This window comes from Anguilla rostrata, chromosome 1 (genome assembly GCF_018555375.3).
Source record: "Anguilla rostrata isolate EN2019 chromosome 1, ASM1855537v3, whole genome shotgun sequence".
In the NCBI taxonomy this organism is placed as follows: Eukaryota; Metazoa; Chordata; class Actinopteri; order Anguilliformes; family Anguillidae; genus Anguilla; species Anguilla rostrata.
Genome location: NC_057933.1, coordinates 23,679,384 through 23,694,661, shown reverse-complemented (window position 1 = coordinate 23,694,661; position 15,278 = coordinate 23,679,384). Strand labels below are relative to the sequence as shown.

The window sequence follows — 15,278 nt, the reverse complement described above, 5'->3', positions numbered from 1 at the left end:
CTGCCAGTTGGTAAACACGCATTCCTGTTGTCACGTACAGGAGCTGTTTAATCACGGGCTGAGTGGTATAACAGAGATGGCATGGCTGAATAATCCCTACCATGAATGATTCATGAAGTGTTTTGGCTTCATGAAGCAGCACCATCCGTGCTGGTACTACTGGGACTGCCCAATAACTCCTGACAGGATGAGAGGCTGGGTGAATCTTGATTTAATGGGAAAGTAGTCAAATGCCTCTTAATTGGATGAGAGAGAAACTGAATGACTCCTGATTGGATGAGAGAGTAACCGTGGAGATTGAAGTGTTAACCTTTACTGGGCAGTGTGTACTAAGAGGAGGAAAGGATTTGAGAGGAAATGTATTTGTTCATGGCAGGAAGTGTCATTAGGCTATCTCTTTATGTGGCTCCATCTCCCTGATTATGGCTGTGTAAATTGACTGAGTCTCTGGTTTGGACTATGTTGTACCTCAGACAGTCAACGGGATTCGATCAGACATACTGTGTTTAAAGGGATATGTGGTTAAATCAAAGCAAACCAAGCCTTATCAGATAGAACAGGTGCCATATCTCTATAGTCTGCTTTACTCACTGTATTTCAATATGGCACAGAACAAAGGAAATAGTTATTGTCAAGGAAAATTAGACACTGTAGCTTGTGTCTAAGTGTTCAGGTAATATCAATCATAGCTGCGTTTTCATGCTTAAATATGTTTGTTTGAATTGCACATTTATAGTGTGCTAATGTTCTCCATAGCGCAGCATTAGGAAGATATCAAACCATGGGAAAACAGACTGTTGCTACTTCAAGATGGCTTTTTTTTACCATCCTGGTAATGCAATAGAAAATAAAGTAGTTAATGAATTTGCTTTATTTCCTTGGTTTCATTTGGTTATGTAAAACATGTTGTAACAGAAATAGCCTAATATTTAACTTCTTTATGTTGGGATTATATTGCTACAACTCGCAGCTGTTTTGTAAAATGATTTAATTTACTCACAACAGAAAGCCATTTTGTTCATGAAAGACTAAACCAGACGAAAAGCCTGAGCCAGAACGGCAAAACAACTTGCACCCAGGGTGGTTAAGAAGTCTGTGCAGCAATGCATTTCAGCCCATGTGCTCACCATGCAGTCTACTCAGAATCCCTTCTTTAGAGACACTGCTATAGCTAAGCGACTTATCCAGGTGCAGCTCAAACTGAACTCCTTAATAACCATCAAACATTAGAATACACTTTACCAGAATACCTGAACTGTTAAATTATTGTGTGGAATACTGAACGCAATAACATAACACAGGAACATTTAATGGTGAATGATACTGTTAGCTTCTACTCTGGAAAAACATATTTGGCTTCCAAACATTTATTTCCCTCCATTATTAAAAAAAAACAAAAACAATTCTGTATAACATATGCCCCAAATACTACAGAGAAAAGTGGGAAGACTGAAGTTAAGTACTGTATTCATAAGATGTTGCAAGCTCTAAATTAAATGGTGATGATATTCCTCAGTTCATTAAATTATCTGTAAGCTTCTGTTGTTGATTATGCTATATGTTATTGGTTATATTATTAATTATTTGCAAGCTTTTGTCCTTCATTATGTTTTATTGTATATTCATTTTGTTAAAGCACTGGGGATTGTGAATCTGGGAACAGGCAGACATATTCTTTGCAAAGATTTTGTAAGCTCAATTGTTTTTTTAAAAAAGCTCCTGCCACCAGCCCTGGAACCACAATTTCAGGCCACGCCTTTTTCTATTTTCCAGATTTTTCCTTCTTTTAGAGCTTTAGGGTTTAAAACCTCTGGTTGTATGGATGTGCATATGCCGTTAAGTGCATTTTAGCGAATCCAAGAAATTGCCCCCATAGTGTAATGGAGAGGTGTGTCTAGCTGTTGGAGTGACCATACTTGGAGATATGTGCAGATCCATGTCCTTGAAATGTCAGAGTTCCAAACATACCCCTTATTTGATTGATTTTACTGGTTGTCTTTAGTAGAGGGGTTGTTACTGGTGCTTGGCAGCACAGCCTTCCTACCTCATAGTCTCAATGTCTCATTTAACACAGCACTGAAGGCTCAAATTACTTTGTCATCATCACAGATCTAATTATTCACTGAAGTTGTTCATAAGAGCGCACTTTTTTAAACTACATAAAACTCTTGTTAGAGTACAGTGGACCCTATTAACCTGTTTAAACAGATTACAGTAGACGGTTCAAATATATTACCCAAGACCATTTTTACATAGACCTTTTACATAGACTACCGTAGATATTGTTTAAATGAAAGACAGTAAGCCCCGTTTAAACAAAAGGCTGTAAACAGGCTACAGTAAATATGATTACATTGTTCGGTATCACAAATGCTGCATTATTAAAGGAAGCAGACATCCCCGACCTGTTATTTTATGACATAAAAAAATGGATGGGTATTTATATTCTGGTGAATGTTTCTAAGTATCTCAAAAGCAAGTGTAAATCGATTTTGGCAACTCTTGAAGGACAGCGATTGTATTCCATTCAGATGTAATCATGAAAAGTGTTTCATTTAGAAAATGAATTCCAGACATGTATACATGTCCCTTCATGTTTTGCAGATGGTTTTGAAACTGGTATCATTGCCAGAATTTAGTCTTTCAGGCTTAATTTTGTTTGTCTACTGGCTCCTCACTTGAAGCGTTCTCATTTTTGTACGATAGAATCACGCCAAGTCAGACAACCTATCAAACAAATCTTTTCCAAACAGTGCCTGCATGCAATCAGAGATAACAAGCTCAGAGAGTGCCGCTCTCCTGCAGGAATATAAATTATTGAACCTTGATTGGTGCATTTCAGCTCTTTCTCTTTGGTCCTCTCCCATCTTCCCTCTGTATCCACTTCCTTTGATTTCTCTACGGGAAACACCTTTCTTTGAGGAAACACTGTCCACCTATTAATATCGCCCATGTGACTCATACAGCACAAACACCACAAGAGTGCTGTCCTTCTTTTTAAGAAGAACATATTGTTGCTACCAAAGCAGCAATTACCCAGCCAAAACAAACCGAGTCAAAGAGACCAGGCTGAACGGGTCATGCTTGACCCACATGTGGGTCAGCTTTTCTAGAAAATTCTGTCGTGAACGATGGCGGTGGAGCTTGCCAGTCTGAATTGAGGGGAAAATGTGTTTTTAATGTGAAGGTGAAGATGGAGTTAACATTTAAAAGAAAGTGTAACTCCAGCCAGGGCAGCCAATGCTCCCCAGACACACAGTCCTGATCTTCTCTAACACCACAGGAAAAGGCACTTGATGGACAGATTTAATATACCCGTTTCTCAGCACAGCACTGGTGCAGATCGACCAGGCCAGGCTCATGCCCGCACTTTGTTGGCTTAGAGGTGTCAGAACTGAAGATTTTTGTGGTTTCTTTGAACAAGTTTATTTCCATTTTTCTACCAGTCTGGAAACCTGTGTGGTGACAGTCCCATTGCCGTAATGTGCACCCAAGGCAATTTAGGAGGGTACACACTAGATATGTGTGAATTAGATACTTTTTTTGTGACAGCTGCCCCTTTTTGATTTTTAACTTGAATAAATACATCAAAACTGTATGGGCTTTAGAGTGCACTGCCATTAGTTAGCATGCTAATTATCTAAGCCAAGATGGGTAGATAGCTGCTTGATAACTAGCAAGCAAACTACCATTAGCTTACAAATTACTAATACTTTAGCTAGATAACAAAGGATGCAGGCACAACAAATAATGTATTCATATAAGCAGTTGGTATAGTATATACAGAGATGGTACTATTCATATCTGCACTACATCTGTATCATTTCTATTTAATGCTTTTTTATGTTCTTTTCCACAGGATTACCATGATTTAATCACAAATGAAAAAATACAATCTTCTGAATATCATTTGTCAACTTGGGAAGAAAAGTATCTATACAATGTATTAACTGTGCGTTTATGAATTGTGTATTTGGGTTTGGATATACCCCTACCAAATGACAGTGTATTTCTTGCTATTTACTTTTGTAGCAAGTCCATTTTAGTAAATCATATCAACCTATATTGCCTGTATGGGTCGCTGATAAACCCCTTAGAGAATTGAATACTTTAAATAAGTAGAGCTGGACTCCTGAAATGCAGAGACTAGCACCTCTAAAATGCCCAGCCCTGTACCCATTAAATAAGAAGATTGCACCACTTTAAACAGCAGACATTCATCCTTGAATTACCCGGACCTGCACCAATCAAAAAGGAGGATGTGATGAATTCTCACACTTGAGTGTTTCGTAGAATAAATGGTGCTCTGAGCTGCTGCTTGCTGTATGAGCCCCCAGTGGAACAGCCCTTATTAACGGCCTCTCTCTGTAATAATACAGGTGCAGCGACCATATCCAGCTATGATATCAGATATTACTACTGAATACTCTAAGTTCTGCAACACTCTCAATATGAAAAAATAGGCAGGCACACACACACACACACACAGTTGGTGTCCTTAGTAAGGCTGATTCAAGGTTCTGGAACTAACTTAAATAATTTGCTTTTCGAATAGCTTTTGAAAAAAAATGCATTATTAGCCGCTAAGCTTATTCAGAAATAACCAGCAGCATGGCTTTTCGCTTTGTGTAAAGTGCTGCTCTGATAAAGATTAACGGTGTCCATACTGTGAATTGGTCTGTAATGGCATGCCCCTGTTTCCTGGGCGTTGGGAAAGCTCTGTTACTCGTGTTCACTGTAGATCTGGGTGGGAAATTCTGGTCCTAGAGGGCCGGTGTGTATGCAGGTTTTTGTTTCCCCCAGCTACCCTGGCTAAATGGGCTAATTGGCTGTATACAAAAACGCTGGTTCACTCATAGATTACATCACAGCAATGTGTTCCTTATAGGGACACAAGAACAGTCTATGGCTGTCATTCATGCGCTCATCAAGAAATATAAAAATGTTAGATGGCGTAAACGTTAGGGCTAATTAAGTAATTAAGGCTAGAAGTTGGCATAGAAGCCATTTTTGCCCTCCCCTGCAGTAGATGATGCCAGAAGGATTATATTTTTTTCCGTGGAAGTGTAACGTTCAATAGCGTTGCCTGTCCGACTGTCAAGTGTCACGTGTAGGAATGCCAAGAGGCCTTGGTGAACTTTATGAGCATAATGGGAATTCCAAGGCAACAGTGTGACAACAAACCAAAGTAAATGCCCGCTAGGGTTTCCAAGGGAACCACAATGAGATGGAAACAGGGAAAAGCGCTGGTATCTAACAGGCCGAATGGAGACAGGACTCTGGGACACTGTCCCTTAGACTAGGACTCTGTAGAGGGAAGTAGCCGTTTTCACTTGCTTCATAACAGAAGAAAGCACCGGTAGCATCTACGTTTACCTATATCGTGTACTCAAATCCATGAGGAGTTCCTGAGTGCTATCTGTATTGGGGGAACAAGCTCAAGGTCTTTAGGGCCCCTGTTGTAATTGTTCTGTCTTTCTTTCTTTCTTTCTTTCTTTCTTTCTGGAATGATATTGATTTACCTTTTAGGGCCATGCTGAACATGTGGTGAGATATCCTTTTCAAGAATCCTACTGAGTCAGATCGTATCTGAGAGTGCTTCAGCTGTTCCGCAGAGCTCGTCCTGCTCCTGCAGTTTTAAAGCCTTCAAGTTTATTCTATCTGATCCAGTCCCCAAACTTTGTGCTCACCAGGGGAGGCTGTTCAAATGTTAACTGCAAACTCGGCTGAACAGAATGTGTTTGAATTACTCTCTGCCTACCAAAAAACCAACAAGGTTAGTTTCTCCAGGTCTAAATATGGGCCTGTGAAGCCTCTGTTGGTCGGGGCAATAGAATCGCAACTTTTGCTGCAGAATTATACGCTTTATCTGCAGTACAGTATGTGTATGTTATATACTGTAGAGCCAGTAACATATGGTTATGAACATGGCCTGTGCATCAGAGTGCCTGTGTGCCAATGCTTTGACTAATTGAGACATCCATCCATTTTCTTAAACCACTTGTTCCTGGTTAGGATTGGGGGGTGGGGGGAGGGGTTAGGGTTAGGGTTAGGGTCACACATCATTCACTTGCACGTTCATATCTACGGGCAACCTGTGGGAGGATACCGGAGTACCTGGTAGAAACCCACCCAGACAAGAGAGCTCCACACAGAAAGGCCCCGGTATTCAAACTCTGTGCCTTTATGCTGTGAGCAACCGTGCTGTTCTCTGCACCAAACTGCCACCCGCCAACCCCTTATTGTGTAAACGTTAAGGGTATAATAAGTATAATTTAGCAGTTTATTTAATTATTATTTTAAAAATATAAATTCTGAACTGAACTGAAAAATGTATTTCTGGGTGATTCCTGCTACTGATTAGAAATTGCCAAGTCACTAATCCACCGCTGTTTTCAGAATGGGCTGCAAAGACTTTATTAAGTCCTCACAAATTCATTTAATGGTATCTTTTCATCTACAAAACCATTATAGGAAAACTCCTTATCTTTCACTCTCTTTCGCTCCACAGTGTTCGAAAAATATATAAGCTTTGCTCTAACAAGCTGCTTTCAAGTCTTGCCTTGCCTGTGTGTTCTGAACTTAGTGCTATTAAGTATTATGCCCTTTGGTGTTGGAACATTTTAAGTCATCAGGTAAAATTGAACCAGGTAAATTGAACCTGCTGTTACCTTTTGCTACTTTCAAAGGCTTAATTCCTGGACCAAACTGAGGAACATCAGTTCTCACATGTGGCAGCCTGAGGTCTATTTCATTTGTTTTAATGTATTGCCACTGTTTTTCTGTATTGCCAGTTTTAATAGTCTTGTGTATTCCCCTGTATTTGTATTCTGGTATGCTGCTTTCTTTGCCAGGTTCCTCTTGAAAGGCGCTGTCAATCTCGATGGGGCTATTGTCCTGGAAAATAAAGGATAAATAAATGAAGAAATAAATAAATAAAGGAGATTGAGCAAGTTTTACCTTCTCCTTTCTTTCTCCCTGCCATTCATTTTCTTCTCCCCTCCCTTTTCTCTGTCTTCCACTCCTCCTCACTCTCTCTCTCCAGCACGTGTCTGAGTTGTTAGCGGTGGTGCGGTTGCCCTTCATCCACCCCAGTTACTTGCTGAATGTTGTGGATAATGAGGACCTGATAAAGTCTTCGGAGGCCTGCAGGGACCTGGTCAACGAAGCCAAACGCTACCACATGCTGCCGCACGCCCGCCAAGAGATGCAGACGCCCCGCACCCGGCCCAGACTCTCTGCAGGTGCGCCACGCCCGAGCATATTTGCATCAAAAGTACACGCCCATACGTACCTGCACTTGCCCGTACGCACACACGCTCCTCCAACCTGGCCGAAAATGAGCTGCGGACATTTTCATGAAAGCACTCACCTACCTACATGAGATGGCTCTTCTATTGGAACTGTTTGCTGTAGGACAGTAGTAACCAACCTTGCTCCTGGAGATCTACCATCCTGTAGATTTTCACTCCAACCATAACTTGTTGAGCTACTAATTAGTAGAGTCAGGTGTGCCAAATTAGGGTTGAAATGAAAACCAACAGGACGGTAGATCTCCAGGAACAGGGTTGGTTACCACTGCTGTAGGTGAATGAAGAGGCTGCACTTGTGGACAGAATCGGCCTTGAGCCCAGGTCCTTACTGCAGTTCTTGAGTACACGCTGTAGACATCAAAGCATAACTGCAATTTCATATACTGAAATAATTAAAGGTGTTGCCGTCAAATCATAATTGACATATTAAAATGAAACATGAGTTTTTATCGAGCATTAGTGCAATTCTTGCCACTCAATCTAACGTGCTTTATGTCTTAAGTCTTAACAATATTTCCCCATGCCCTTCATCACAGTTGACATCTGTGGCAGCAAATGTTGATAAATGTATTTTGACAGAATTAAACCATAATAACTCACATATTTATAGATAAAACTGCTTAGATTCGACAAGTTTTACATGAAAACATTTGTAATTGTATCTAATTGTATATATTTTTTTTAATTTGTAGTTTAAGTGTAACTATTTTTGATGGTATTTGGTTGTTGTTAAAGGCACAGTGGATTTAAAACCAAGGCTATCCTGGTGCTAATTGATCATGACTTACAGGGACCTTTAATTTATCCCATTGATTCAGTACACTCTATTCTGCACTCACACACTATTTGTGATGAATACTCATGACCTACTGGTGGATAGATATTGGTGAAACAAAGCAGCTAGTTGGGAATTGTGTTATGCTACTGTGTTCTGCATTTAGGGCAGCTAAAGGGAAATTGATCATGAACATGATAAAATATAATTGTGCGTAAGTGCACAACTGAATGTTTATTTAAATAGCTCGTTGAAATATTTCTGTCAGTGGGGCAGAATTTGATAGCCGTCGCACACGTTCTTTGTGCATTGCTGGAGCATTTGAGTGCTTAGGCTCACCCGCAGTTTTAATAAGGCATAGCTTGTATTCACTGAGAAATTTGAATGCACGGGCATAAGACTGGGTAAGTGTGCGCTGCAGCAGTCATTAACATGTCATTAACCAGCATGATATCTGTCAGTAATGTGTGTGCGCGTGCGTGTGCGCGGATGCCTGTGTGTGTGTGTGCCCGTGTTTGTACGAATACAGGTGTCATTTTCCTGCTGTGTCTTGCTGGTGGTTCTCATTCTTAGATTAATGAATTTTCACATTGTACTCTGTGCTCTCCCATCAGTATTCATACTTATGTGCGTAACTCAGCAGTGTTCATTTAAGTGATGAGAATGCGGATGGTACTGATATTGTAACATTATGCTTGCTTATTAATGAATTCATTCCTTTATTAATGGAATGTGATGGGAATATGAATTCACCTGTGCACCTGGTGCTCACTTGTCTAGGCCAGATAGCCGCGTCGTATCATTAATGCAATTCCCGTACAGAATCTTCCCATATATTAATATCGTGAAGCATATGCTGCATATTTTATTGAGGGACTTGCCTTATGAGCCTGTCACTACCTAAATGACTACTCTTCAGCCCCATTGTCTAATACTCTCTGACATTAAGCAGAGGACTGCAGCGAAAATGATAATAATAAATGAAAATGAACGTTACATTTTGGCAAATAGGGGCAAGAGCTGTAATCTCCAGTCACCGGTCATTGTCTTGCGTGTGCTTGTTTGGCCATGCTAAATTAGACTCTTAGCAGTAATGGCTCACGCCACGTGTAAAGTAAATCTATTTTTGATGTCCCTTTTTTTTTGCTGCTCAGACATTCCTGTCAGAGCAATTCCGCAATAAAATGTGTTTAACCATCAGCCATAAAAAATATATTATGTGCTAAACATAAACAGCATGTCCTTCTAATCCACATAATCTCCCTGAATGACTGAAAGCCGCTACCAAACAAACCAAGACTCTTAACTGCGAGGACCGCAAACAACAAAGTGGGAGATTATTAGAGAGGGCCAGTTGATATTCAGCACATCCTGCCATAAAGATTAGTTCATTTGTTGTGATAGTCGCTCAGAAAAACACACATGCGCACACACACACACACACACACACACACGCACACATACACGTACACTCATACATATCCACAGACACATACTCGTATACTCTCTCTTTCTCTTTTTTGCTCTCTCATGGCCACACAAACTGATATGTTCTCCGCTTAGCACACACATTCTCTCTCCTTCTGTCTATATCACACATGCACGCACGCACATGCACACGCTCTCAGCTGAGCTGACCCTCGTGTTCTCTAAACTCTCCTCGGGAATGGTGCACCGAGCACCCTGTTAAACTCAATACAGAAGCTGTGAATATGAATTTCTGCTGTTCTGTTGAGAGCGCATGGTGGGGTCTCCCTGGCATCAGTTAGACGTAGCTGGAGGGGAGAGAGGAAATAAAATGGAGAGAGAGGTGAGAAGAGAGAGGTAAAGTGAGGCAAATAGAAGTGAGGGAGCACTTCTGCTGTGTACACATACTGTTCAAACATACATATTCACATTATATACATTTCCTTCGCATTGACGTTGTACACATACATACAGTGCCGTGAAAAAGTATTTGCCCCCTTCCTGATTTCCTGTATTATTGCATATTTGTCACATTGAATGGTTTCAGATGTTTATACAATATGTAATATTTATTTAATTTATTTTGTCTAAAGATCTGAAACCATTCGGCGGTACAAATTTACAATAATAGAGGAAATCAGGAAGGGGCAATGTAGTGTAAATATATACATACACATATACAGAAACAGATATAAACATCCGTGCATGTGCGGTACACAAAACGCAAGGTTAACTTTTGCAGGATTAGTGGCTGTGTGATTTGCTGGCCGTGAAGTGTTTTGAGTTTCAGCTAAATGGATTTGCACGGGAGTCACGGTGATGTCACAGCAAGGGGTGGCACGCGGGGGGAGAGGGTGGATTAATGCAGGCGTCTTAGTGATGTCACAGCAGGGGCTCGCTGAGGGGGGTGGGGGGTGGGGGGTGGGGGGTTCTTCGCGCAGGAGTCTCAGTGATGTTACTGCAGAGATGAGTGCAGGGATATGGTGGGGGGGGGGGGCGTGCGTAATTCTGGCTCTCTGCCTGGTGGCACTAATTCCTCGTCTGGTTGTGTTTGTCGCTCGGAGATGCTGAAATGGAAGTCCTCTCTCCCAGTAGGTGTCCTGACCTCCTGAAGAGACTGAAAGCTGGAGCTGCTCTCTGCTGCTCGCGCCCTCACATTGCAGTGACTGCCGTCTGCTCAGCCTGTGCTCTGTCAGTAGCATTAGGGGCAGTGGAAGTGCCTGTTTGCCTGGATTTCAGCGGAGTTTGTGTGTATGTGTGTGTGTACATGACCACACACACACACACAGCGTGTGTGGGCTGAGAGAGGGATATAATGTGTGTGGAAGACACATTCAGGGGGAGATAGAGAATGCGTGTGCTACACAGAGAACGTGAGCTTGTGTGCCCATGCAATGCCGCAGCTATTTAATACATTCTAACATGGAAGCGTGCCTAAATAGTGATGTCATCGTATCATTGATTTATGCGAGACATGCACTGTTACCATTAACTTCAATATAAATATTTAATAACAATATTACAGAGGATGAATAAACCAGAGCATGTTTATTTTATTTGAAATTATATAAAATTTGCTAATGTAAACAAAATATCCCTCAAAGGAATTTTTTTTTAATTTCTTTCTTGGTTTTGAGAACCCCTCTTCGAGAACACTAGTGGCATTCTCTCCTTGAAGCTGGGTCATTTGTTTTTTTGTTTTTTTTAACTTCAATGTATGCTGTGTATTCAGCTAAGCCTCAATTGTAGCTGTTTTTTTTTAAATCCGTTGAAGCCTTCCCTTGTTTCCGGAGAACATTGTTCTTGGAAGGTTGCTCCAGGGAAGGTGGGAGGGCATTTCAGCCCGTTTGTGCTGCGTGTCTGAGCCCAGGGAAAACCGTCCTTTCATCTCCAGACGATTTTTAGCGCGTACCGGCCACTGTTTCCTAATGACTCCCCTGGGTATTGTCTGTACCGGGTCTTTAAAAAAAAAAATTTTTTTTTTTTTTTTTACTTCTTTTGGCATTCCTATATTCTTGTATAAAAGGTCAAATTTCACCTCTTTAAAGTGTAAATTTAGAAATGAAAGGATGACACTGTACGTGTGGAAAAAAATAAAACAGCGGAAGCTGAAGCGATACAGAGCTAACCCCCGCGTGGCGTGGCGCGGCCTGACTGGGCTCCAGGGACGGAGAGAGAGAGAGGCCCGGAGCTTTCAGAGTTCCCCGGTTTTCGGGTCTCTGTCGCTGCGACTCGGAAAACGCGCGGCCCCCCCGCTGAGCTTCGTCTCCGGCGCCGCTCATTTTCTACCCAGTTTGGCGCCTTTCGGGTTTCAATTTATTTAGAAATGAAAAATAAACTTTAAAGCGCACATGTGTTTTCATGTGCCAAAGGAAAACAAAATGAAGGGCTGACACGCATTTCCATATTTATTTTAACTGAACGCCCGAAAATGTGTAACCTGTGAAATATGGAAATGAAAATAAAACCTTCATGAAGGGGAACTTATTCCATTTTTTTGCTTACTGCCCCCCTGAGTCTCCTTCACTGATAACGGTTTGAGAACCCTTGACCTGGATCCCCTTCACGTCTGAATTACTCATTATCGTCCTCAGAAATTGATGGAAAAATAGTGATGAAAAGAAATTGTTCAATCCGGTGGAAAAGCGTGTTTGTTTTGATCCCTTTTTAGCTCCGTCGTTCGACCGTGTCTGTGCCAAATGCCGCTCTTCCCCCCCCAGCCCCCCCCCCGTTTCCCATAATGCCCTTGTCCTCTCTCCTCTCCCCAGGTGTGGCGGAGGTGATCGTGCTGGTGGGGGGCCGACAGGTGATCGGGATGAACCAGCGGTCCCTGACGGCCGTCACGTGCTTCAACCCGCAGAACAACAAGTGGTACCCTCTGGCCAGCCTGCCCTTCTACGACCGCGAGCTCTTCAGCGTGGTCTCCGCCGGCGACAACATCTACCTGTCAGGTGCGCGGACCCGCCCTTTGACACGCGGCCTTTTTTATTTATAGCGCGGCGACGGGGAAGGCTGCGCGCTGAGCGGCAGGAGGAACCGTCCGCCACCGCGGTTCCCAGAACCCCCCTGAGGCACGGTCTCCTCCTGAGGCTCTATGCTCAGAGCTCCCCATCAGTGCCGTGTCTCACCCAGGCTTCCCGAATGCGCTTTGATAAAGAGATAACGGAACATAAATCACGCGCTGTTCTTCTTATAGTTTTGAATACTGTTAATTCCGCTTTAAGAGCACGAAGACCTGGGGGCTGCACAGTTGACACAATTTTAATTATTATAACAAATTAAAATGCAAATACTTTTGAATAACGTATGCGGATGTGGCTTTAAACAGCAACGGCGCGATAACCTTAAGGTAAATTTTGAAAAATTAAACGGCTTCTGGGATGCAGGAAAAGTAATTGATCACGGTCACCAGAAACGTTGGGGGCACACTGATCAACATTGTTTTGTCTATAGTCAGATCTAAAATATTAATTTCTTTGTCAGCCAAAGTATATGGTACCAGTAACCTCCCTCTCATGTCCCCCAGACAAGACTAATTATGATATCTCAGGGACCTATGTATTTCTGCCTCTGCAGCCAGATAACCACCCACGCTGAATAACAACATCTGGAGTTTAAGTTTATTTTTATGTAGCTGTAGGTAGTGTCTGCAGACCTGGGACAGCCTTCTGAAGAAAGTCTTTTTTCATATGTGATGCGTTATAAACATGCTTGCGACCCAAATTGGATTTTATTATTTTAGAGCAATAAATTTGGAAAGGATTGCACGCACAACAACGCATTGTTTCCCTCCCGTTGCTTCTTAACACGTACACTGCTGCGTGTTCTAAGCGTTATTTTGGATCAGTAAACAGAGTGGGTGTGCTATGGGATTAGTAAATGCAAATCACGTACATTTTTGATTGGGAAACCAGATGGGTGATGCGTATTGTAAAAGTACCTTAAGTGCTTTTTTGAGTGGGTGAGGTGGGCTTGTGAATGAGGGAGCTGTGACCGGCGTTTTGCATTGCCGTCTTCCCCAGGCGGGATGGAGTCCGGAGTCACCGTGTCGGACGTGTGGTGCTACATGTCGCTGCTGGACAACTGGAACTTGGTGTCCCGTATGACCGTCCCCCGGTGTCGCCACAACAGCCTGGTGTATGATGGGAAACTCTACGCCATCGCTGGCCTCGGGGTGGCAGGAAGTCTGGACCATGTGGAGAGGTCTTCGTCGTTTAGTTATACATTTATTATCGATTTATCGTATCTGCTGGACCGAAAGTCCGTACTGTTTGTTACATTTTTAGCTCACGTAACTCTGCAAATCTGTATTCAGCTACTATCTGTATTCGGCTGACCAAGCTTGCAAAAAGATAGCTCATTAACTAATGATTGCAAGGATGATACCAATGGTTTATTTAGCTAACCTTAGATCGTGTAAGTAGGTTAGCTCAATTGATAAAGCATTGGTAGTATCAACCATGCGATCATTAGCTTATGTTAGACCTGCATGTATATTTGTTAGCTGTGTATATGCGCCAATTCAAAATTGTCTGAATTTAAAAGCTCATTAAAGCTGGCTGAATTTAATTAATGGGATACCTTACTTATAACAACTACTCATCCAGCTAACAAACTGACAATGTGTTTATTAATAGTTTAACAGCATTAGACAAGCGACATTTGAAATATATGCTTTCATGCAGTATAAGCACGTCTTCCAACTGAAAATGTTTCTTAAGTAAACAACAAATTGTGACCACGTACACAAAAAATGACAATGGCGATCGAAGAATGGAACTTAGTAAGGGGGTACTTATTTTTCATGACATTGGCTTCCTTTCACAACACTTCCTTTCACACCACAGTCAGGCTTGCACAATATAAGATGGAGCAAGACTACTCGGGCCCAGTTTACTAAGACATTAAGCAAAAGGTGCTAAACCTTTTACCATGCACCAATCACTGGTTGTGTTATTAGTCTTGGGTGTGCTAAAAGGTATTGGATATGCTTAAAGGTCTCACTAAATCAGGCCTTTAACGCGAAGCTCAACAGGCAGACTTGCGGGCGCTCACTCGACCCGCAGGGGTCAGCTGTGAGCGATGAGGCGCTGTCATCCCTGCCAACCGAAACCCTCCCTTCCTGGGCAATGCAAGCATCAGTTGCGCGTTGCCTTGATTGGCTGCCATGCACAGTCAGCACTGGCATGGTCTGGATTTGATATAAGATCTTGGGGCTCATCCTCCAAACAGTGTGGATGTATCAACCAGCACCCTTGATTTATTTGTTCAACGAACACCTTTGTGCTTTACGACTCGGCCAGTACACACATCATTTATGTAGGTAGGTTTCTTACTGAAGCAAACTTCTTTTCTCACGGATTCCACAGCATTGTCACACATGGGATTTGAACTTGTGACCCTCTTGTTTAGCCCTGTTAGCCTAATCTCTCCCCCACTCAGCTCATCTCTGCGAAGCACTGTGACGGCAGAGCCACTATCAGCGAAGGCTCTTCATAGCCTTATATCATTACGATAATGTGGCCTAGATTCTACCCACACTGCACTCTGTTCTTAACTTTGGGTAATGAACTTGAGCGAATGTGACATTCCTTCAGTGCTCTCATCGTGAATCCAACAGTCGTAATCAGTGAAAACCGTACCGCAGGAGGAACTTTTAAAAAAAAAACGGGCACCGGGCTCAGTGTGTGTCTCTCGCAGTTCCTGCCAGGGGCCCATATTTT

General features: G+C 42.3%; 1 protein-coding gene across 2 annotated transcripts in view; it reads left to right on the top strand.

Annotated features, from left to right (window-relative positions):
- The window catches only part of LOC135252563 (kelch-like protein 29), a 136,542-nt gene that overhangs the window by 104,176 nt on the left and 17,088 nt on the right, over window positions 1–15,278 (top strand). For both annotated transcript variants that reach the window (XM_064330793.1, XM_064330801.1), the window contains exons 9-11: window positions 7,046–7,244; window positions 12,324–12,506; window positions 13,578–13,758. In XM_064330793.1, coding sequence (XP_064186863.1) covers window positions 7,046–7,244; window positions 12,324–12,506; window positions 13,578–13,758 — 563 coding nt within the window. The remainder of the gene's footprint in view (window positions 1–7,045; window positions 7,245–12,323; window positions 12,507–13,577; window positions 13,759–15,278) is intronic.